General features: G+C 37.4%; 1 protein-coding gene across 1 annotated transcript in view; it reads right to left on the bottom strand.

Annotated features, from left to right (window-relative positions):
• Nucleotides 1-22223, bottom strand: part of GYPC (glycophorin C (Gerbich blood group)) — a 97769-nt gene extending 75546 nt beyond the window's left edge. The window contains exon 1 of the mRNA XM_044669945.1: nt 22038-22223. Coding sequence (XP_044525880.1) covers nt 22038-22071 — 34 coding nt within the window. The 5' untranslated portion in view covers nt 22072-22223. The remainder of the gene's footprint in view (nt 1-22037) is intronic.
• Nucleotides 22224-22817: the final 594 nt, after the last annotated feature.

Raw genomic sequence — 22817 nt, 5'->3', positions numbered from 1 at the left:
TGTTTAAATAAATAAAACTCAATGTTTAAAAAAATAATGTTTAAATGTTTTAAATAAACAAGTGCTTAAATGAAAAAATAATCAAAAATAATTTTTAAAAGATTAATGTGTACCACTGAGTCACTATAATTTGGGGTAGCACCAGTAAATATGTATTGCATAGTAGAATTAGTATTATCTTCTTTATGGGTTCTAGGTAAGTTTCCAAAACTTTGTTATTTCTATTTTAATTTTTTACATGTCATTACAATTTTTAATGATTGTTTTCTGACATTTTGCAATCCATGTTCTTTCCCTCCCTCTCCCACCTCTTCCTTCTCCAGATGGCATGTATATGATATAGATTATATATGTGTTATTATACAATGCATATTTACATGTTTGTCATGTTGCAAAAGAAGACTTAAATAAGAAAATAACTCATGAAGGAGATAAAGTGAAAAGTGGTATGCTTCAGTAAGCATTCAGACTCTATCAGTTCTTTCTATGGTGAATGAAAATTTTTTTTTTATCATGAGTCTTTTGGAGTTGGATCCTTGAAATGCTGATAAAAAAAGTTATTCTATTATTGTTTAAGACTGGATCTACCCATCTTGCCAACGCTGGAAGTGTTGAGGCTCAATCTCTCCATTGATTGGCATGGAAACTTTGACTTACTGTTTCTTGTCTGGGTCAATTTTTCCCTTCCTAGGTAAAAATCAACACTATCGACATCAACATCAAAATAAACAACAGGCCATAATGATTCTGAACTTAGTATAGGTTTCTGATGGGTATTGCCCAAAGCAGCTCAGAATTCCTGAGCTCAAGAGACCTGCCTCGGCCTCGGCCCAGCTAGGATCTGGGTTGACAGATGTGGCACCACCATGCCAAGCTCTAAGATTTTACATTATGGAGAAGGTGCCAACTAATAGCAATAGAAGCTTCTTCACTTGGGTTTTCCCTAAACCAGTGGTTCCCAAACGTTTTTGGCCTACCGCCCCCTTTACAGAAAAAAATATTACTTAGCCCCCTGGAAATTAAATTTTTTAAAATTTTAATAGCAATTAATAGGAAAGATAAATGCGCCTGTGGCTATCACCTCTTTCATGGATCGCTGCAGTACCCACCAGGGGGAAGTAGCGCCCACTTTGGGAATCACTGCCCTAAACCAATGAAATCACAGGTTTGGTCTATATTCCTATTTTTTGTTGTTGTTTCTGTAAGAATTGGGGATGAAGATAACTAAACCACTTTGAGCAGTGATTAAAATTTCATTAACTGCTGACATGTATATAAAATGGGAGGTCAGGAGGTGGAAGTTAAATCAATGACAAAAAACCCTGCCAAAACAGAGCACCAACTATTTAGAATGGTGGTGGGGACTGGAAACTGCTACATTTGAAGCTACTGAATGTATTTATTCTTAAAAAACAACAACAATGGTTGTGGGACAAGAAAGTTGAGTTGCTTGGCTATTGAGGATGAAATGAGGAGCAATGAATAAAAATGAAAAGCAGATTTAGGACTGAGATAAAGAAAAATTCTTAATAGTTAAGGCTCTTCCAAAATAGAACCATTTTATTTAGGAGATAAGGATTTCCCCATAATCACAGGTCTTCAAGTGAATGAATACTTGTTGGAGATGTAGAAAGTATCACTGTCCAAGAATGAGTTGGAATAGATATCCTGGTCTCTTCCAACCCTGGAATCCTGTGATTCTGTGAGGATCAAACATAAGTTTTGAAATAATGGATGGAAAATCATGTATTCTAAGTTCCTCCTATATTTGAAGAAGTAGGAAACTATATGGACATGGAATATTGCATAAACACTCAACTATATGTATATGATATAAAGGTTAGGAGAAGTTAGAGGGAAGAGAAACCTATGCTTGATAATTAAAAAAATAAAATTATATTGCCACATATATTAATAAATGAATATATATAGGATAAATACTAGGTAATTGGGGTGTAGGGAAGCACTAGTAGTTTGAAGAGGAAGGAAAGGTCTCCCAAAGGTAACATTTATTCAAAGCTTGGAAGAAAAGTCAGAGAAGGTTGGATTCCATGGCCTTTGGAATAGCCAAAGTAGAATCATTCTAGCTATAAATCTATAATCCTATGATGCTATATGGTATACAAATGTGAGGTTATTTTTTTATTTCATAGTTTCTACTAAATTTTACAAAGAAATGAAATATCAATATGAAAGTAAAAAAAAAAGGAATAGGAGACCTAACAATCACAAGATGTTACAGACCTCTAAATGTCATATAGATAACATCTCTCTCATTCAGCATTTCTCATTCATTTTTAGAAATCATTTGTGCTTAGAGACAGAGGGTCCTGTCTTCTGCTTGTGAAGCACAGAACCCAAGAAGCTTTGAACTCTCTAGGAATAGAGTTTCTCTTTCCAGACTGTCTGGGCACTGGACAGAAGAAAAAAAGACAGTGACAATCCCTGACAATATTACACCTGTTGGGCCATTTTAAACCTCACGACAATCCCTTGAGTCGGGGCAGGCTTTAGACAATCCATAGCAATTATCAAAACTCCTCTATATTAATACCCAGGGTTTAAAGGGATGATGCAAATCTTGAAGTGTTCTCTGAGGGGCTATAATCTATCTATAAAATTTATTTAATCTGTATGCATACTTACATCTGTCTCTCTGTCTTTGACTATCTCTGTCCCTCTGCTTTTGTGAGTTTTTGTTTCTCAATTTCTCTGTCTCTCTGCCTCTATTTCTTTCTCACTCGAGTCTATTTAATACTCTCATCTGCCTTATATACTCTATATGTGTCCTGGTCCCAGGGCAGCTAAGTGGCACAGAGGATGGAGGGTTGGGGCTGAAATTAGGAAGATTCATCTTCCTGACTTCAAATCTGGCCTCAGATATTTATGATGTGGGTGACCCTGTTTCTCTCAGTTTCCTCATCCGTAAGATGAACTGGAGAAGAAATGGCAAATCATTCTAGTATCTTTGCCAAGAAAACCCCAAATAGGATCACCAAGAGTCAGACATGACTGAAATGACTCAACACCACCACCAACACCACAATACCAACCTATATGTGTTTTTGTTTGAGTGAAGCAGACTTGGGGCCTGGGGGTGGATAGGACTGATCTTGGACAAAATGTGAAGCTTATTTTCTCTTTTTTTTCCTCATTTCTACCCCCTCCCTTACCCTAGTATTTGAGTCTCTTTGACCCCCTCTGAGAATCAACAAGCTCCCTGTTTCCCCAACTAATCCTTCCATGAAAGGATCATTAGCTCAAATATTTATATATCATTTCAAAGTTTGCAAAGTACTGTTTTCCCAACAAGCCCATAAAGTTGTTAGCTCGATTATTATCATTCCCGTTTTAGTGTTGAGGAAATGAAGTCTCAAATAAATGACTCCTCCAAAGCTGCCCAGGTAACCTTTGTGACAAATGGCACTAAAAGGCACTAAAGTGACAACTACGGCACTAAAACCTTGATCATCTGCCTCGTAACTCTTATACTCTTTCCATTATCTCATACTCTGTCCTTATAGGCTAATCACATTAATAGGGGTTCAGGAGGGTTGGGTTTAGTGTCAGGGGACCTACATTTTTGCTCATAAGTCTTGCTTCTAGTAAGCTAGATCAAGATTTTCTTAACAGGATCTGTGAATTTAAAAATCATTTCTTTAAAACTGATTTTTTTTAGACCCTTAACTTCTGTGTATTGGCTCCTAGGTGGAAGAGTGGTAAAAGTGGGCAGTGGGGGTCAAGTGACTTGCCCAGGGTCACGGGGCTGGGAAGTGCCTGAGGCCGGATTTTAACCTAGGACCTCCCTGTCTCTAGACCTGACTCTCAATCCACTGAGCAACCCAGACGCCCCCGAAAACTGATTTGTTTTTAATCCTGTGTATTTTAATTTTTGCATTTTTAAACATTGTTCTGATAAATGGATCTATGAAACAAAAAAAGATTAAGAATCCCTTTTCTGCATTCATGATCTTACCTCTCTAAGCTTTATTATCCTCGGCTGTAAAATGGGTAACTTCAATCAAACCATCCTTAAAAGGACCAAATGAGACAATGTGAGAAAGTACTTTGCAAAGTATAAAGCAATATAGAAATGTCATTATCATTCTAATTTATTTGGCGTGTTATTTACATTTTGACAAAGGACAAAGCTTTAACCAAAAGAATGATCCTATAGCCATGCAATTTCAAGAATGAATAAGACAGTGGGAGAGATATTCTTTCAATAGGGCCCCAGAAATCACACTATGTAGGTAGCTGCCCACTCCTCCTACAGCTAAGGTCTGCCCTATGTATATACTTAAACACTGAGGCTGGTGGGGAGCAAATTTCTAAAGTCTTTAAAACACTGCTCCCAGTTTACAACTGGTCATTGTGAGGAGTTATTAATATTTCATTAGCCACTGCTATGTAAATGGAACTGAGAGAGAGGGTAGCAAGGGGAAGAAAGGGATGAAGGTCCCTTAAGGACAAGTGTGTGTGCTCATGGGATATAAAGTTCTCTTTGGGGATGGAAGGATGGAATGAGGAACAAATACAAAGAAATCTTCACTAATTCTTATTCTCTTCTCCCCAACTCTGTGGCCTTCTAACTTCACCCCAAGATCCTGGTTCTCTGGGTTCTAATTCTAGATTATATATATGTATAGGATATAATCCTTATATCCTAGATAATAATCCCACCATAAGCACTGACTTGGACTCCCACTAGCCTCCAGTATAGACTCATTGCTCCAGTCACACCAGTCTTCTCTCCATTTTCCCCACACAGAAACATAACTGGGGTTGGGGGAAGGGGAGTGGACCTAGGGCTTTAGATTTGCTGATAGCATTTATATACATTCTGTAACAAAGAAACACTTAGGTTTTGCACCCAGTTTGCAAGAATTACAATAAATTAGTTATCAAATGGCCTGCTTATTTCCTGAAGTTCAAACTTCCCTCTTCTGTATACTCTCTTCTCCCCAATGAGTAGCCTCAAGAATAAAAATGTCTAGTTATTGATTTGTGTGCCCATTCCATGCTCTGTTCCTCTGCCTATAATCTCATCCTCTTTTATCTGTTTCCCCAAATCCCATTCTTCAAGGTGCAACACAAGTCTCACTTCCTCCATGAAACCTTCACGGATGGCTCCATTTCAGATTGATGTCTTTTCCTCTAACTCCTAGAACAATAATTATATATCAATATGGGCACTTACTACAGACTAGCTTATGATATCTTCTAATTGCTTCATGGTTCAATGTCCTGATTCCTAAGGACAATACAAAATTTATCAAGCACCTACTTGGCACACACAGGACAGAGTTAAGTCAGAGGGGAGACAGAGAAGTTAGAAAAGATAGGGCTGCTACATTCAAGGGGCTCCCCTTGGAGTAGGGACATATGCATCTGCCTTACCTGATTACTGCTTTGGGAAGTTACAAGACTGATCTTCGTGAAGCCAGCTTCTATTTTTCATCTTAAACTTAAGCTCCCACTCTGGGATTCCAGGTTTTGTGATTTGTATTTACCATTTATAAATTAGACCCAGACCCAACATTACTTCCCATTACATACCATTTCCATGATAAGCTGCCCCATCCCACCATAAGTTTTATATATTTTTTTCTTCTTCCCATACATGGGGAAAGTGGGGAAGGAATGAATAAGGAAACATGATCCAATAACCTGGTCTTGTCCAAATAAGCAAAAAATATTTTTCCAACATGCTTTTGACTTAGGGCAAAAGAAAAAAAATACTAGATACATTTTAGTTCTGTTTTTTGGGAGATTTTATCAGAATTATTCATCATAATCATAAAATAATTCCTCCAGCCAGCACTTTTGGATTGGGGCTTAAATTTGGTCCCTTTTCTGTATCTTTTATTCTTTAGATTGTTGTTATTCAGTTATTTCAATTGTATCTGTCTCTTTTTGACTCTGTCTGAGATTCTCTTGGCAAAGATACTTGGAGTGATTTGCCATTTCCTTCTCGAGCTCATTTTATTGATGAGGAACTGAGGCAAACAGGGTTATGTGATTTGCCCAGGGGCACACAGCTAGTATGTGAGGCCAAATCCAAACTCAAGAAAGATGAGTCTTCCTGACTTTAGCCCCAGCACTCTATTCGCTGTGCCAGTATTTCTCTATAAGTAATACCAAAACACTGCTGTAAACCCTTCTGTTTACATATAGCAAAACACAGAACTGGAAGCAATTCAGATTGATCCTTTATGTCAAATGGATCTACTTTGATTTTACTTAAAACAACCAGGAAACACCTTTAAGGAAAAAGAAAACTCTCAGATGAAATCTATACTCTTGGATGAAAAAGAAGAGTCTCCCTGCCCACCCCCACCCCCAATTCCATGTGGTAAGTGATAGAAGAAAAGTTTTTTTTAAGGATGTGTACTCCTTTCTGTATACACTAAGAAAAGTGATATTTGGGGGTTATTTTGACTATGTCAGGAAATACTGATAGGCCAGAAGTAACCAAAAAGTGACCTACAAAGCCAAATATTTTAAATCAGTCAGTAAAAATATATGATTAGTTAGATACACATGCTGCTAGTCTGAAATATATTTACAAAAAAAAGGGGGAAGTGGGTCTTTAAAGTTGACAAGATTTATGTATACAAATGAATAGAAGTTGTGACCTAGGTTTTTGACCAGGCTCTAGCAACAGCTGGAATTCATTTCTTAAAAGCCAAGAAAGTTGGCAGAAGTATATAAAGGATGAGCAAATTCCTATTAGAGAAGGAAGAAATTAAACATCTGATAAGAAGGATGATCAAAGTGGGGGTGATCCTCCTTTCCTTTCAAGATGTTGGAGAGTTGTGAGGCATGTTAAAGATATGACAAAGAAAGCTCTCAGGGGAGAGAGTAAAGTCAAAAGCCTTAAAAAGAAAAATAGATGTTTTCTGCTGGATAAAAATTTAATAGAGAACATAGATTTTTTTTAAAAGGTGAAGAGATTAATTAGAGTACAAATAAGAAAATTCTGTGTAGATTATCAAAGAAAGCTGGTCAAGTAAAGAAAAAGACACTACTTAAAGATATCTCATGTAAAAGAAGAAGGGGAAAGAGGGTGGTGATGTGTTTATTTAACAGACAAAAGTAGACAGATTATGACGGTATCAAAGGAGAAACTATACATAATGGAATTCTTTGTGCGACTATTTTAAGATCAAGAAGAGGTACAAAGAGAGTGTTGAGGATGATCTAAGTGCTAAGGCATCAGTAGAAAGATAAAGAAAGTGATTTAAAAGTAGGCATCCCAGCTCAAAAATTAAGCAGCATGATGGGGTTTAAGAAATGGCCTCCTTTGGGCTTTAAATGTCTTTTGAGAAATGACTGCCCATAAGAACTTTTGGCTATTGTTTTCAGTGGAGGGGGGTGTGTAAAGTGACCATCACAAAATAAAGAGGGTGATATTGAGAGGCATCCTGTTTTAGTGGAGAGGGAACAGGCCTTATATTAGGAAGGCTTGGGTACAAATCCTCTCTCTAATATCCATGAAGTGGGTAAATACGAAGACTGGATGTTTAAACTCTGTGTCCATTAGCCATACTTTGCTATGATTAGGTCCTATTGGCAACTGATCTAAAGGAACTCAAAATTTTTCTACCAAAGGAAGGATGGTGAGGCATGATCAGTGGAGAATATGCTACAATTTGCTGTTTCTGGGTACCATCTATAAGAAGGCAAAATAAGGCAACAGCTGAGAATCAATTTGAAATTCCACTTACCTATGCTCCAACTTGTGGGAAGGAAATGTTCTTGGTAAGGAAAAAAGATTTAAAAAACACACATAAAAGGTAATTTCTGAAGATGGTCTGTTGAAGAATATAGTAGAGTGGAGGATGAGGAGGAAAGAATTATTAAAAGGGACACCAAAAGATCTTAGGATCACAGAATATTTGAGTTGGAATGGACCTTAGACTTCTAATTCATCTAATTCAACCTTCCCTCCAACTCATTTAATAGAAGAGAAAACTGAGGCCTGAAAGAAGTTGTGACATATCCAAGGATACACAGCTACAAATACCAGGTTTAGAACTCGAGCTCACATCTGCCAACTATTTGACAATCATGGAATTGATGATGATATGAAGGATTTTCACTAAATTGAGTAGCCAAGTAAAACAAAGTAGGGGCTGCTAACATTACTAAATACTGGCTACTTTTCTCAAGTCTTTGGAGAATGTAAAAATAGAACTAAAATCAAGTCATTTGTTAGATAACAAACTAAAGCTTCTGGGTAAGGAAAAAGCACCTACCCAAGAGACCGGACATGGATTCAGAAAGTTCCACAGCAAAAAGTTTTGTTACCATGATAATAAGGGAAAGGTCAGAAAAACTGCCTTCACAAAGACAAAATTTATTAGTTTATATTAAAGAAGGAGGAAAGCAGAAGAACAAAGTAGTGTGATTTTATAGATAAATACTTGCTGATAAAGCAGAAAAGTGAATACCTATAATTGTGTAAAAGTCAGGAGGAGAACTGGCCAGAAAGGTAAAACATATTATAAGAAAAATAAAATTGAGATTATTGAGTTTTCGAGAAATTGGTATCTTTGGTCTCAGATATTTTGATGACTTTGGAGGTGAGAGAAGAACTTGAATTATGTAAATGTGTGTAATATTTTATAATAATGCAAAATATGTGAGAATCAAATGAAATAATGGATATGAAACTGCTTTGGAAAGAATGAATTGGTATAAAAATATGAGAAAGTAGTGTTTGTATATTATCCCCATTGCATAACTTTTTCTTTTCAATTTTTTTCTTTCCCTTTCTCTCCCTCATCTTTTCTTCTTTTTCCTTTCTTCCTACCCTTTCCCAATTATTTCCAGATGCTCTACGGATGCCCTTGGGCATTGCTTTATGTGGTTTAGGGAACTCTGTGATAACCAAGTTGCTGACTCTAGCAGTTGTCCAAAGAAAGGGGAGCTATCCTGTTTATACTTACTCTTAACACTATACTTTGCGAGCTCCCAACAGTGTCCTTCCTTTAACAATCATGCAAAGGGCCTATATAAAAGAACTGTGGTCTTTTTATGGTTTAACTTCTCTTGGTTCTGGTGGAATTGAGGTCGAAGCAGGAAACCCAGATCTCTACCCTCTTGATTAAGTAATCCAAGGAACTCTGGAAAAAATGGGGAGAATCTCTGAGAAAAGGCAAGGTTATCTCTAGGGTTTGCTTGGTCTGGGGCCAGGCAAATTGTGTATTCCTCCTACTCTAACCTTTCATTCTCACCCCCAAATTTTGTATAGTTGAAGTCAGAACAAAATGATTAAAGAGACCACAAAGGATAAAATTGGTCACAAAAGGGCAGGTTAAGGAAGACTTGGGAAAGGGGAAGGAGGACTCTTGGCTTTGGAAATGACAAGGAAGGTTTATTACATGGGATTATGAACATAAAGTCTTTTGTTTTCTTTTTTAAAAAGTATCAGACAGCAGGACTCACATTATTGGCCTCTTGGACCTCTGTCTTTTTCACTGGAGTATCAGCAAGAAAGAACAGAAATGCCACTCCATTCAGAGAAAGGGACTTTGTTTCAGAGCCCGTCTGATGAAGAAGAAAACTGGACTACCTAGGAAATAGTTTAACTGTTAACATTCCACTAATTGGCAAGAGTTTAGTGAGCATTTACAATGCAACCAACCTCATGCTAGAAGCTGAGGAGAAAACCTCCTTGCTTCCAAATTTTCTTAAACTGCTTGAGAGCTCCATCTCTTTCTGGGTTCCCAAGTTGATATCCTTAATGACTCAAATCCTCATTCACATTTACCCACATGTCTTATTAGATGCTAAATCTTGTTGTTTCTATTTGTACATCTCTCATGTACATCCCCTTCTTCCTATTACTCACCCTTGTGTATATCATTAGTCTTATCAACTGTCATATAACCTTCTAAACCTTTTAATTATTTTACTTACTTCAATAGTCTTTTTTTTTTCCAGTGGTTACTTTCTGCCTTAGTTTCAGCTCCAAGAGAGAAGGGCAAGGATTAGGAAAATGGGGTTCAATGACTTGCCTGGGTCACCCAGTTAGGAAGTATCTGAAGCCAGATTTGAACCTGTGTCCTCCTGACTCCAGGCTTGACACTCTATCCATTGTGCTAACTGGTCGCCTCTCAAATAGTCTTTTAATTGATATTCTTGCTTCATTTCCTCTTTACTCTAATCCATCCTCCACTCAGTTGCCAAAATGCTTTCTCTAATATCCAGGTCTGACCATGTTACCTCCCTACTCAGTAAACTCTAATGGCTCCCTGTTACTTCCAGGATTAAATCTATGAAACCTTCCATTTAGTATTCAAAGTTCTTCATGACCTGGTCCATTCCTACCCTTCTAGTCTTCTGCTTTACTCTTTGTCCATGAATTCCATGATCTATTTCCACTGGATTACTTGCTGCCTCTTAGGCAGAACACTCCATCCCCAGTTCTTTATCTTTGCACTAGCTATTTCCCATGTCCAGGATGCTTCCCTTCTCCCTTCTGCCTCTTGGGTTTTCTGGTTTTCTTCAGGAAAAACTTCAAGTCCCACCTATCCTATAATAGTCATATAACAGCAGGCAGCCTTTCTCTGGTTCCTCTCCCCCATCCCTCTTTTGCCTTCTAAGATTACTTTCCATCTATTCTCTTTCTTTTTTTATTTGAAAAAATTTTAATTAATTAATTCAGAATATTTTTCCATGGTTACATGATTCATGTTCTTTCCCTCCTCCTCCCAGCCCCCTCCTGTAGCCATTGAGCAATTCCACTGTGTTTTGCATGTGTCATTAACCAAGGCCTGTTTCTATATTATTAATATTTACATTTATCTATTCTCTTTCTATATCTTATATGCACCCTGATTTATATGTTTTCTTCCATTGTAATGTGATCTCCTTAAGAGCAAGGACAAGATCTCTTTTTATATCCTCAATGCATAACAAGGTGTCTGGCACATAATAAGTGCTTAATAAATATTTACTCTCTGATTGACTAAATGAATTAATGAAAGAAGGTAGCATGATCTTTGCCCTCAAAGAACTTACATACAGTTTTACTAGAGAATAAGGCCAAGTGCTAAATTTGTGTCATCAACTAGAGGTACCCTGGGATGTCATAAAACACTTAGGTCATCAACAAATAATACTTGTTAATTTATAACATGATAGGATGCTAGGGCTGTAATAGACCTTAGAGATAATCTAAGCCTTTTCCTTCATTTTAGAGGGATGGGAATAGAAAAATGAAAATTCACTGACTTCTAAGACTAGAGTCAGAACCCCCAGGGGACTCTTCAGAGATGAGCTGAACTGAGGAAAAGGGCACAAGGCAAACCTACCACAGATGAAAAGAAAGAAGCCAGAAAAAGAGAACAGAAGAAACTGAAAGATAGAAAAACAAAAATCTAAAGTAGGGAAGAGGAGAGAGACAGAAAAAAGGAAGGGAGAGCGGCTATTATAATATCAAAGAGAAAGATCAGTCAGAATAGATGGTCATGGTAACTGCCTTTTTAGAATTTTTCTTAGTTCAATTTAGTTCAATTAGTATTTACTGACTCCCTACCAGTCTCCTAACCTCATGACAGCTACTCTGGGAATGATAATTAGAAAACACCAGCCCTGCCTCAAAGAGTCAATAATCTTTCTTATTGCAAGACAAACATAGTTTCAGAAAGTATATGATAGGGGATGACAAAATTCCACCTTAAACATATAATGAATCAAGGTATCTACAGTTGGAAGACCATTTGTTGAAGATGACAGCATCAATTTGTGCCACTCCTCTATCACCAACTATTTCTAACTTATGGTCAAAATTACATCCCAAGTAATACTTCCTTTTCCTGATTTACATGATGAATACTAGATAGTGTCCCAAATAGTAAATGTGGTAAGGGTCAGAAGAAGAAGAGCTCTGTGGAAATTCTAGGTTTACCTTTACCAACCACTTCCCACTCTCTGCACTTCCTTTCCTTTTTTCCTCATCTAGGGTATTTTCACCTTGTTGATCCAATGTTCAAGGCCTCCCATCAGAACTTGACTGAACATGAGATTTCTTTTAGAAAGTCTTCCTTGATTAGCCACAATTACCTCTAATCACTGCCCTGTGTTCTGCTGTAATGAGTTTCTAGACTAAGGGTCAGAAGATCAGAATTTTAGGGCTGGCTCTGCCATTGACTAACAATGACACTTCAGAAAAAAACATCTAACCTCTATGAACCTCAATTTCCTCACCTATAAAATGGGAATAGTGATTTTGACTCACAGAATTAAATGAAACAATGGAGGAAAAGGTGCTTTGAGTTGTATAAAGAACTATGTATGTTAAAAGGATTTAAAGGATTTAAACTAATTGGTACTATAAGAACAAAGAGAACCTTAACTTTTCAAATTTTCCCCAGGAATCAGGACACTTAGCAAAGGATTTCATAGCTTCTACAAGATCTTCCCTAGCTCTTCTTAGGTATACTAGGTTTTGATGACTATTTAATTCTAGATCTTCATAATATTGTGACCAAGATGTTAAGTTTGTGTTCCTATAGGTTTCCTCAATAAATTGTGCTTTTTCTGCTGGTGTAAATAATTCAGAAAGAAGAATTTCAATGTCTGAAAATGTGAAATAAAAAAGTCTTAATGCTCTCTTAAATTCTTTTATGGCCTTGAAGGGATTTAAATAAAAGGCAGGCATTTGTTGTTTTAGGGTGTCTAGATCCATAGCAGTGAATGGCTTATGTCTTTTTATATGGAAAAATTCAGAATCTGGCTGCAAAATCGTGTGATCAATAATTGGTAATATTAGTACTGCTGGTGCTATTGCCCCTTCCTCTACTTTCTTTGCTGTGTCTGTATGTGCCTCAGTTGTTTGCATTATTATTTCTATTTTGTCTCCTGCTGTGATCCCTTTTCCCCCCTTTCAATTGAGCATTCTCTTCAAGTAACTTTGCTATTTCCTTTCTTAATGTACATATATTATTATTATTATTCCAACTTTGCAGATGAGGAAAGTGAATACCATTAAAATTTGATGATTGGTTAAATCACCTGGGTAATTAATCACAAAGGCAGTACTGGAATCCAGCTCAGAGGTTTCACTCTGGTCAAGTGAACTTGTCTTCTCCTGCCCGTCTCTGAATAGTCTTCATCCATTCTTACTTGTGAGCCTCACATAGTTCCTTCCTCATTTTTCTCCATAATATCTTGTCATTTTCTGGTTTCCCGATTTTTTTCTATGTTCTTTACTGTTATCCCTCCCTTACAGAGCCATTTTATAGATTAAATTTCCCTATGCGTCTAATCAACCTATTTCCTTTAGCTTTAATTCTTAGTATTGAGGTGGGAGCTGGGGAAGAGACTGTGTCACACCACAGTTTTCCTAAGCACTGGGCTTATATCCTTCCTCCCAAGTTGCAAGCATTATGATTCCCAAATTAGATCAGGCGATTGATTTCCCAGGGTCAGAGCTGTGTCTATCTCCTCAGACTGGTAGTTTCCCAAGAGCAAAGACAATGTCTCTGCCATCTGATATGATGCCAAGGCTGAATCCAAGGAAATGAAGGCATAGAGGCTGGGTGAGAAAGGGATATCTCTTGGATATTTCTGCATTGAATTTATCCAGCCTTCCATGGTGCTGCTACTTCACAAAAGATGTGGATAGACTCCCTTAGGAAGTAGGGGAAGGGCAGAGAATCAGATATTTCCCATGTTTCCCAAACCAGTTCCATAGCAGTACCCTTTTACTCCTTAGTTATATCTCGAGCCTAGCATGTGCACAATGATATGAAAAAAACATCTAAAGTCAATAGGTAGCATGGCGTCCTTTAGGCATGCGAGTCTCAAAATTAATATCCAAAATCTCCAAGTATAATATTTATAAAGTTTATTAATACTAATTTGAAGCAAAGGAAGATAAAAACTAGAGAGAGCTCACCTAGCCTGCACGTGGGGGAAAAAAAAGAGAGAGCGAGGAAGGAGTTACAGAGCTATATAAACAATAACGTAAAGATGCAGGTAAAGGAAAAGGGAAAAGGAATTTGGGGATGAGGAAAGAATTCTGGGAGATGGTGTCCAAGGGTTCAAGATTTTTCTAACTAGACAGGCAGGAGCAAAGGTTGTGGGAGTGTGAGGTAGGGAAGGAGAGTGGGAGGAAGGAAAAGTGTCTAGTTTCTGGTGACTGAATATAAATGCAAGGTAGTTCAATACAAGCTATTACTCTATAATTGTGGGAAAAAGAGCTAAATTTGTATGTTTTGATTGTGAATATTTATAGAAATTGATGTATATGGTATCCATGAGAGTATAAGTAAGCATCTCCCTTGAGAACAGCAGGGAGAGACAGAGAGGCGGTGATGGAGAAAGAGATAACAGAGACACAGATTGAGACAGAAATAAATAGAGAATGATGGAGAACTAGAGATAGAGACAGAGAAGCAAAAAAAAAAAAAAAAAAGGCAGAAACAGAGACAGAAGGTATTTGGGATGGGGTGGGGACATGCATGCCTGTCAGGGAGAAAAAGGATGACATAAGATTGGTCAGGGCGGAACCAAAGAAGTGAATTTAGGCCTTAACCTTAAATCTTTATCACCAGTTAATGCTGGGGCCTGAAAATGATGCTTGGCCACCACATGCAACAGAAGGTCTTTCCCCTACTCAATAACTTCAGGGACTCACTATTACCTCTAAGGCCATATATAAATACTCTCTTTGGCTTTTAAAACCCTTAACAACTAGACTCTGTCCTACCTTTCTAATCTTTTTACCCTTTACACATCTCTGCATATAATCCAGTGACGCTGGCCTTCTTGTTGTTCTCCCCACATATGACTCCATCTCCCACCTCAGTGACGGAGATCTCACTCATTGTCCCCTCTGCCTGGAAAGCTCTTCTTCCTTACTTCTGCTTCCTTATTTTCATGACTTTTTTCATGACTTTTCTCAAAAATCCAGTTTCTGCAGCAGACCTTCTTATTCTTCCCCCTCCACCCTTACTGCTATGAGCTTCCAACTTACATACATAGTTGTTCTGAAGCTGTCTCCTCCATTAGGTTGTTTGCTCTTCAAAGGTAGGGATCATATTTTTGCCTTTCATTGTATACCTGGCTGTTTTTTATGATGCTTGAAATTTAGGTGCTAATTAAACACTTGTTGAGGAAAGACCTAAACAATCAGACTGGGAGTAGCCAAAGTTTTCCAACATTCACCTCCAAACAACTTTAAAATAATACCTCAAATCAAATTTTGGAGTAGCAGAACCAGCAAAAATTCAGGGTGAGACATTTTTCCAGCTGAAGAAAACTTAAGAGGTTGTCAGAAGACAGTAATTTGAAAAGATCTGCCAAAAAAGTCTCAAAGAAAAATGCTAATTGAACCCAAGTCCAATAGGAATTCCTGGTAGAGTTAAAGAAAGAGCTAAGAGTGGTAGAGAAATGAGTTAAATTTATAAGAATACAAGTCATTCCTCAATTGATAAATGGTCAAAAGGTATGACGAGGTAGTTTTCAGATGAAGAAATTAAAGCTATTTTTAGAGGGCACCAGGAGATAACAAGAGAGGCCTAGAGATGGTAGGTTCTGAGAGGTCCTGGGTTCAAAAATAGCCTCAGTCAGTTTCTAGCTATGTGACCCTGGGAAAGTCACTTAATTCCTCTGAAGAAGTATGATGGAATAGTATTGTGTCTTACAGGATACTCATGAAAACACCTAGAGAAACTTACATGAAGTGATGCAAAGTGAAGTGAGCACAACCAAGAAAATACTGTACATGGTAACAGCAAGAATGTATGATGATCAGCTGTGAATGACTTAACTATTATCAGCAATACCAGAATACATAGTAATAATTCTAAGACTGAAGTAAGAATTAAAAAAAATCTTAGTCATCTGAAAAAATGCTCTAAGTCACTATTAATTAGAAAAATATAAATTCAAACAACTGATTTTAAACAAATGACTCTAATACTATTGAGGATTTTTTAGAGAGCAATCCCACCTCCTGCCACAACAGAGGGTCAAGCTATGAAACCCTGAGTATTTTCAGAGAGCGCTGAACACATTATAATAAGTAAGTATATACTAACTTAAATACAATTTAAGATAGGACAGTTTTTAACAACCATAGGACATGAATATAAATAAAGCTTCTATACAGACATGCAGAAAAGTTAATAAGATAAGTACAAATTTCTTACATTCATTTGAGGGAAAAACTTTAGAAAGCAGCTTGTTTACAAATTATAAAAAATGACTGAAATTGAATTATAATTGATAATGTGTGGAAATTTTTGTCATTTAGAGGAATCACAACTGCTGCATATTTGAAAGGAAGATCTCTTTCCCTACATTTCTTCTATGACAAAAATCTTTTCAATTGACACCAAATGCAAATTTTGCAGTAAGCATTTCCAATTTTTAAACCAGCAAAATCTTTAAACTTAAACTAGTTCAACAATGACTGTTAGCACAAGTATAGATAACTACTCAAACAAGGAATAAAATCTAAATTTTAGATTAAGGGTTTAGATTTTTTACTAAATTGTTATATATTGAATGTTACCAAAACATGTACTTTGTGCAATCATTATTCTACAAAAACTGAAAATATTTGTTTAAATATAAGCATATGTTTAGAATTTGATCATGTTTACTTGCAATAATATATGATTAGTATTGTAACCTAAAAGTTTAAGGTAAATTGGTTATGACAAGGTACAAAAGATATTACGTTATGTATAAGGACAATGTTGGTGCTCTTCCAAGCCACTAACAAAGGCAGAAAAATGAATCTTGTTAGATTGGACACTTAGAGACTAGGCAAATTGATTTGTAGTAAGATAGAAATTAAATAATAGATATTTTCTTTACAAATTTATAAATAGTAAAAAACCCTAAAAGTGAGATCAACACAAACTTCAAATTTTAAGAAGAATGAAAGTTCAAGCTTCCATTTCCCAAACAAAGTAAATTAGTAATTAAAGGACAGAGTCTATGGAACCCCTCTTTTCCTACCCCCAGCCCTTCCCCAGCTCCTGTCTTACCAGCCAAGGGTGAAAAGTTAAGATTACGTGACTAACTTCATCTGCTCTAAGACCTCAGTTTATCTAAGGATCTGCACTTTCCATGTCCCCCAGAACTTTGCTCAATGGGATTTTCAGACTTTGCCTTCTACAAGGAAGATGAGGAATGGAGCAAACTTGGATCACAAAATGTTAGAAAACAATTATTAAAATTGTAACTACATGTAACCTGGAAAAGAAAAATATACTAATTTTTAAGAGTGAAGGGAAAATTGTGAAAATAAATTAGTGATGCAAGAAAATTATGAATAGGAAATTAACAAGTTGGTAAAGAAGGCACCAAAAAATGAAGAAAATAACTTCCTAAAAAAAAAGAATTGGCCTACTGGTAAAAGAGGTACAAAATCTCACTGAAGAAAATAATTCCTAAAAATTAGAACTGGGTAGTTGGAAGCTAATGATTCCATAAGACATCAATTCATACTAAAGTAATATCAAACATTTTTGTAGCAGGTTTCTATGATAAAGGCTTCATTTATCAAATGTATATTGTGTACAGAAATAAATCAAATTTATGTGAATAAATCATTCTGCAATTGATAAATGGTCAAAGTATATAAATAGGCAGTTTTCAGAAAAAAATTCAAAGCTATCTACAGTCATATGCAAAAGTACTCTGTCACTACTGATTAGAGAAAGACAAATTAAGACAACTCTGAGGTACCATCTCACATTTATCAGATATGAGAAATGCTAGAGGGGACAAGAGAAAAAGAAAAGTACACTAATGAATAGGTGGTGGAGTAATAAACTGGCCCAACCATTCTGGAAAACAATTCAGAACAACACTAGAAGGGCTACAAAATTGCATATCCTTTGACTTAGCAACAAGGTTATTACTCTATATCCCAAAGAAGTCAACCAAAAAGGAAAAGGACCTATATGTAAAATATATATTCATATCAGTTCTTTTTGCGGTGGCAAAAAATTGGAAATTAAAGGAACACTCATCATTTGGGAAATGGCTCAAATACTTGCTGCATATAATTGTGGATGGAATACTATCATGCTATAAGAAATGATGAAAAGGGGTGGTTCCAGGAAAAACAAAACAAAACATATTAAGACCTATATGGACTGATACAGAGTGAAGTGAGAATACCTGGGAGATCACTGTACAAAGTAACAGTGATGTAATGATGATCATCTGTGAAAGACTTGCATATGCTGATGAACAATGATCTAAGACAATTCTCAAGGACTCATGATGAAAAAATGCTACCCAATTCCAGAAAGACAACTGATCAGCTCTAAGTGCAAGCTTAGATTAAATTATTTGCTACTGGTATGTCCCTGGGTAAGTCACTTAAATTGTCTAAGCCTCTGTTTTTCCATCTATTAAAACAAGACATTGAAACATGACTTCTAAGAGTCCTTCTAGATTGAAATTCTACAGTTCTCTGCCAGTGAGCTTTAATCACCTCAATGGCAGTGGCTCCATTGCTTTAACTAATCTGTCAAAGGATTTGCTATCAGCCTGAAACCAAATCTCTAGAGTGGAATTAGTTGGAATTTATAGTTAGAATGGTTCAGAAAGGTCCATTAACTATTTATACTTGTAGTTTGAACTAGTTAGGAAGTTAGGAAGACTTGGGTAGTGATGGGATTTAATCTCACTGTTAAAAGTTATGTAGGGCTTGGTTAGTAGAAAGGTGAATTATTACAGCAAAGAGTATCAAGAACTAAGACATATTTGGAATATCTAAATTGGGCTTTCAATCCATTTGGGGCAGATGGGAGCATAATGTTGGATAGGTAGCATGGCACTAATGTGGAGGGCTGTGAATACCCAGAAGAAGAATGAGGATTCCATATGGTAATTGGAGTCCATTATGGTTCTTTTGAGAATTTACTTACAAATCAAAATAAAATGATATGTAAAGGATTACTAAGCACTTTTGAAAAGACTTAGGTGCTTTTTGCAATAGTGCCATAGGAATCAACTATATTCAATTCAACATAGTTCAACAAATATTTAAGCAACTTCAATGTGCAAATCTGTGTCTTGAGAAGCATAAGTTTAAGAACTCTAAAATGCTAGCTAGTGAACACATGCAGTCAATTAAAAACAAAGTATTATTGATGTCCTTTGTTTTTACAAACCAGTAATTTTCAGATAGTTCTCAAAATGAGCCCTTTCTTGTAAAAAATAAAAGCAGTTAAGAAAAAACAAACAAACAAAAGCACTCTTTTTTGACAATGTAGGCAGCATTTTTCTTCCATAGTCCTTAACCTTTTGAGTGAGAGGCCTGAAAGTATTTTTAAATTATTTATGCTCTAGGCCTGAAACTGGCCATTACAGTAAGAGTTCAGAGCCTAGGCCATTTTCCCAGTTAGTTGTAAGGTACAGAAGTGAACACTCTTTGAAATCCCTTTGATAATCACAATAGATACCAATTTACAGCTTCATGGGAGGCTGTTGAGTCAGCAGAACCAGGTTCAAGTTGACCTCAAAGTTACCTTTCTCATCTAAAATTCTTTAATCTTTGATACTTATCTGGAAATATCATGAAAGATGTTCCTTCTTTGTCCACCCCCCCCCACCCCCAAGAATAAATCTAGAGTATGTTTAGAGTTCTTTCAAGGGGAAAAAAAAAAAAGGTCTATAAAAGCTAACACTTTCACTGCAGCTATTCCCCACCCTCCATCCCCAAAACTCACATAAAACCACTTGGTGACAGTTTCCTGGAGACAGACAACTCCCTTGTTCTGGCTGAAACTTGCTGTCAGCAACAATCTAGCTTTCTTGGCCAAATGACCGTGGGCTCCCCTCTCCAAACAGCTTTGAAGCAATCCCCACCTCCCATTCCAGTGTATTTTGCAAGCACCCCAAAAGTGAGTTGCCCAATGTCAGTAATCCATGGAATACTGGCTTCTCAACATCATAAATTGACTCCAACATCTAGCATATTTCTGGGGAATTAAGCAACGACAAAAATCTATTCTTTGTTGTAGTTGACATCATGTTCTTTGCTCCTGTCAAAGACAGGAATATATAAAAATGACAAACCTGGCCTCTTGCTGACTTAAGCCTTCCATACTTCTTTGATTCAGTTGCTGGGGACTCAAGGTTAACTGCACATGAGTCACTTAAAAAAAAATAACTTCTGGAACCTGGACCCAGTCCTAGCTTCATGAACACAGCTGGATGGAGAAAGTTCTGGAAGCCCTCACTGGTTCTATAGATTGGAAACCTGGTGCTTCCCATCACTCTGACCTCTCCCACATGCAGTAATGCAAATCAAGACAGGATATAGAAACATCCTGCCTGAATTAGCAGGGGGAATGACAGGCAGGAAGTTTTCCTACAAGATACCTCCCAACATCATATAAATCAGATGTGAAGTTAAGAGGATGCAAGGCTGACAATTAAATGTGTGTGATCTACTTGTATTTTCAGAATCAGAGCTCCTGCCTCGTTTTAAAGAACTACTTCTAAAGAAAAGAAAAATAACCACAAACTTAAAAAAAACAGTACCTAATAGTTCTGGCCAAGGGGATATCTTCCTGTCTTGGCTTGACATAAGGAATGAACATTTCACATACAAGTATTTCCTCTGTATTCCATCAACAGCGACTTGAATTTGAATAATTAAAAGTAAGTACCTTGCATTTTTTTTGTGTGCCTCCCCTCCCCACCCCCCCAATCCCCAACTCCATGAAAACTGCCCACACTTCAGAGGGCCAGACCTCATGGAAAACTCAGCATTCTCACAACAACACAAATGTTCTTGAGTTATAAAAAGCGGTTCTCTCTGACACCCACACATTAAAGAATATTAGTCCTAAGTCCTCATCCTTGGGTGTTTGGCTTTCTTCCTCTCTAACTACTGGCGTCATTTGAATTGTGGGAAACTGAGTGGCTATAACGATTGAACCAAGCCAAAATTGAGAAGGACCAACCAAAAAAAGGATGGGATGGGGGGGCAAAGGGACTGAAAAAAAAAAGTTAGTTTGTAATTTCAAAAGATGGGTGGCGGCGTGGGTGGAGAAGAGCTCACAGAAGCTTCTACACATCCTCACAATGAATCTTTTCACATTCGGCTTCCTGTTAGCAAACCATGTGCTAGCTCAAAACTAAAAAGAGAAAGAAAACAGACACCAGCCGGGGCTCACAGAAAACCCCAAGTAGTCATGGGTATCGCCCTCACCGTTGTTTCTTTTGCTCATTCATAATACCTTGTTGGGCTATTTGGAGTTTGTTTTGAATGCTGCTCTCTTGGCAGCTCCGCAAAAAAAGTTCTCAGAAAGTTCACTTCAGTTACTAAATACTTGGACTCCCTCTGCAACTGTCTGCGTTTTTATTATTTTATGAAAAGAAAAACTCTTGCCCCAGTTTTCTCGCTTGTGCTCTCCCTCCCCGCCTTTTTGTTCTTCCTTTTTAAACTTCAGGGCAAGGGTGGGGAGGCGGGGACAGATAACAGTATCATGCTTTTAAATATGGACAGTTTTCAGCTTCAGTATCAAGTTACACATAGCCAGCTTGTGGCTCCTGCCCAGATCGAGCCAGGCAGCTTCTAGGAAAAGCACTATTGGTGCCTTAAGACTTCAACTATCCCACTAATCCCCCCTCCCCTCCAGCCCCCAGTGTTTTGTTTTAATTCTCCCAGATGAGGGGAAATGTCCCAACAAATGAACAAACAACGAAAAAAAACGAGAAATGTGTCTGTTCCCTTTCTTTCCCCGTAATTAGTTCAGTTCCTAGGTTGAAGAGGGAAAGAGTTATGAAAGGTATCCCTCTTTAATAAGTTTGCACCAAACTCACTGGCGGGACCCTTCTCCCTCTTAGGCTCTCCTTACTCCCCAAAGAGAAAAGGGAAGAAAAAAAAAAAGACACTGGCTTTATATCCAATTTTCTTTCCTTCTCTTTCAGGTCAAGTTCCTCAAGGAAATGGGGAGCCTAAGAACACCCCTCTCCCCTCATTCAATTCTAACTACTTCCAGGCAGTGTGGGACAAACAAGCAGCACAAACAGGTACTCACTGTCATTGAAGGCTGTGCTGTTTGGGTTACTCATAACTGACAGACTCCAGAGCGCCCTGGGCCACTGATCTCCTTTGGCGTAGGGAAGGCTGGGGAGATTGAGCAGAACAGCTGGAAATATCAGTAAAAGGCAAGAGTCTCCTGGAGAAGTCTCCTCTTGTTCTTGTCTGGTTCCTGACCCTTCGACAACTGGGAAAGGAAACAGCACATGTGTCATTCTCTTTTCAGCTCACATGCTGAGGGGAGGGGCTCAAATTTGGAGATAGGCAGAGTTGTTAGTTGTTTTTTTTTTTTTTTTTTCTTTTTGTTTTCCTTTTCTCTCCAATATTAGTTAACTGGGCTTCTTCTTTAAAAAAAAAAAAAAAATAAATGACTACATACCCCAGAACATTCTCACTTGCTCTCTCTCTCTCTCTCTCTCTCTCTCTCTCTCTCTCTCTCTCTCTCTCTGTCTGTCTCTGTCTCTGTCTCTCTCTCTGTCCATCTGTCTCTCTCTCTCTCCTTCTTCCTGTTTCTCTCCTCTCTCCCCTTTCCCTCTCTTTTCTCTCCCCTTTCTCTCCTTTCTCTCTCTTTTCTTGTTTTCTCTCTCCCCCTCCCTTCCTCCCTCTCTCTTCCTCTCCCTCTCCTCCTCTCTCTTTTCTCTCCTCTCCTTTCTCACACTCTGTTTTCTCTCCTCTCTTTTCTCTCCTCTTTCCTTTCCCTCTCTCTTCTCCCCTCCTTTCTCTTTTCTTGTCTTCCCTCTCCCTCACTCTTTCTCTTCTCTCCTCCTTTCTCTCTCTC

This window comes from Gracilinanus agilis, chromosome 3, assembly GCF_016433145.1.
Source record: "Gracilinanus agilis isolate LMUSP501 chromosome 3, AgileGrace, whole genome shotgun sequence".
Classification (NCBI taxonomy): Eukaryota; Metazoa; Chordata; class Mammalia; order Didelphimorphia; family Didelphidae; genus Gracilinanus; species Gracilinanus agilis.
The sequence above is the reverse complement of the archived record's forward strand: the minus strand, read 5'-3'. Positions and strand labels throughout refer to the sequence as shown.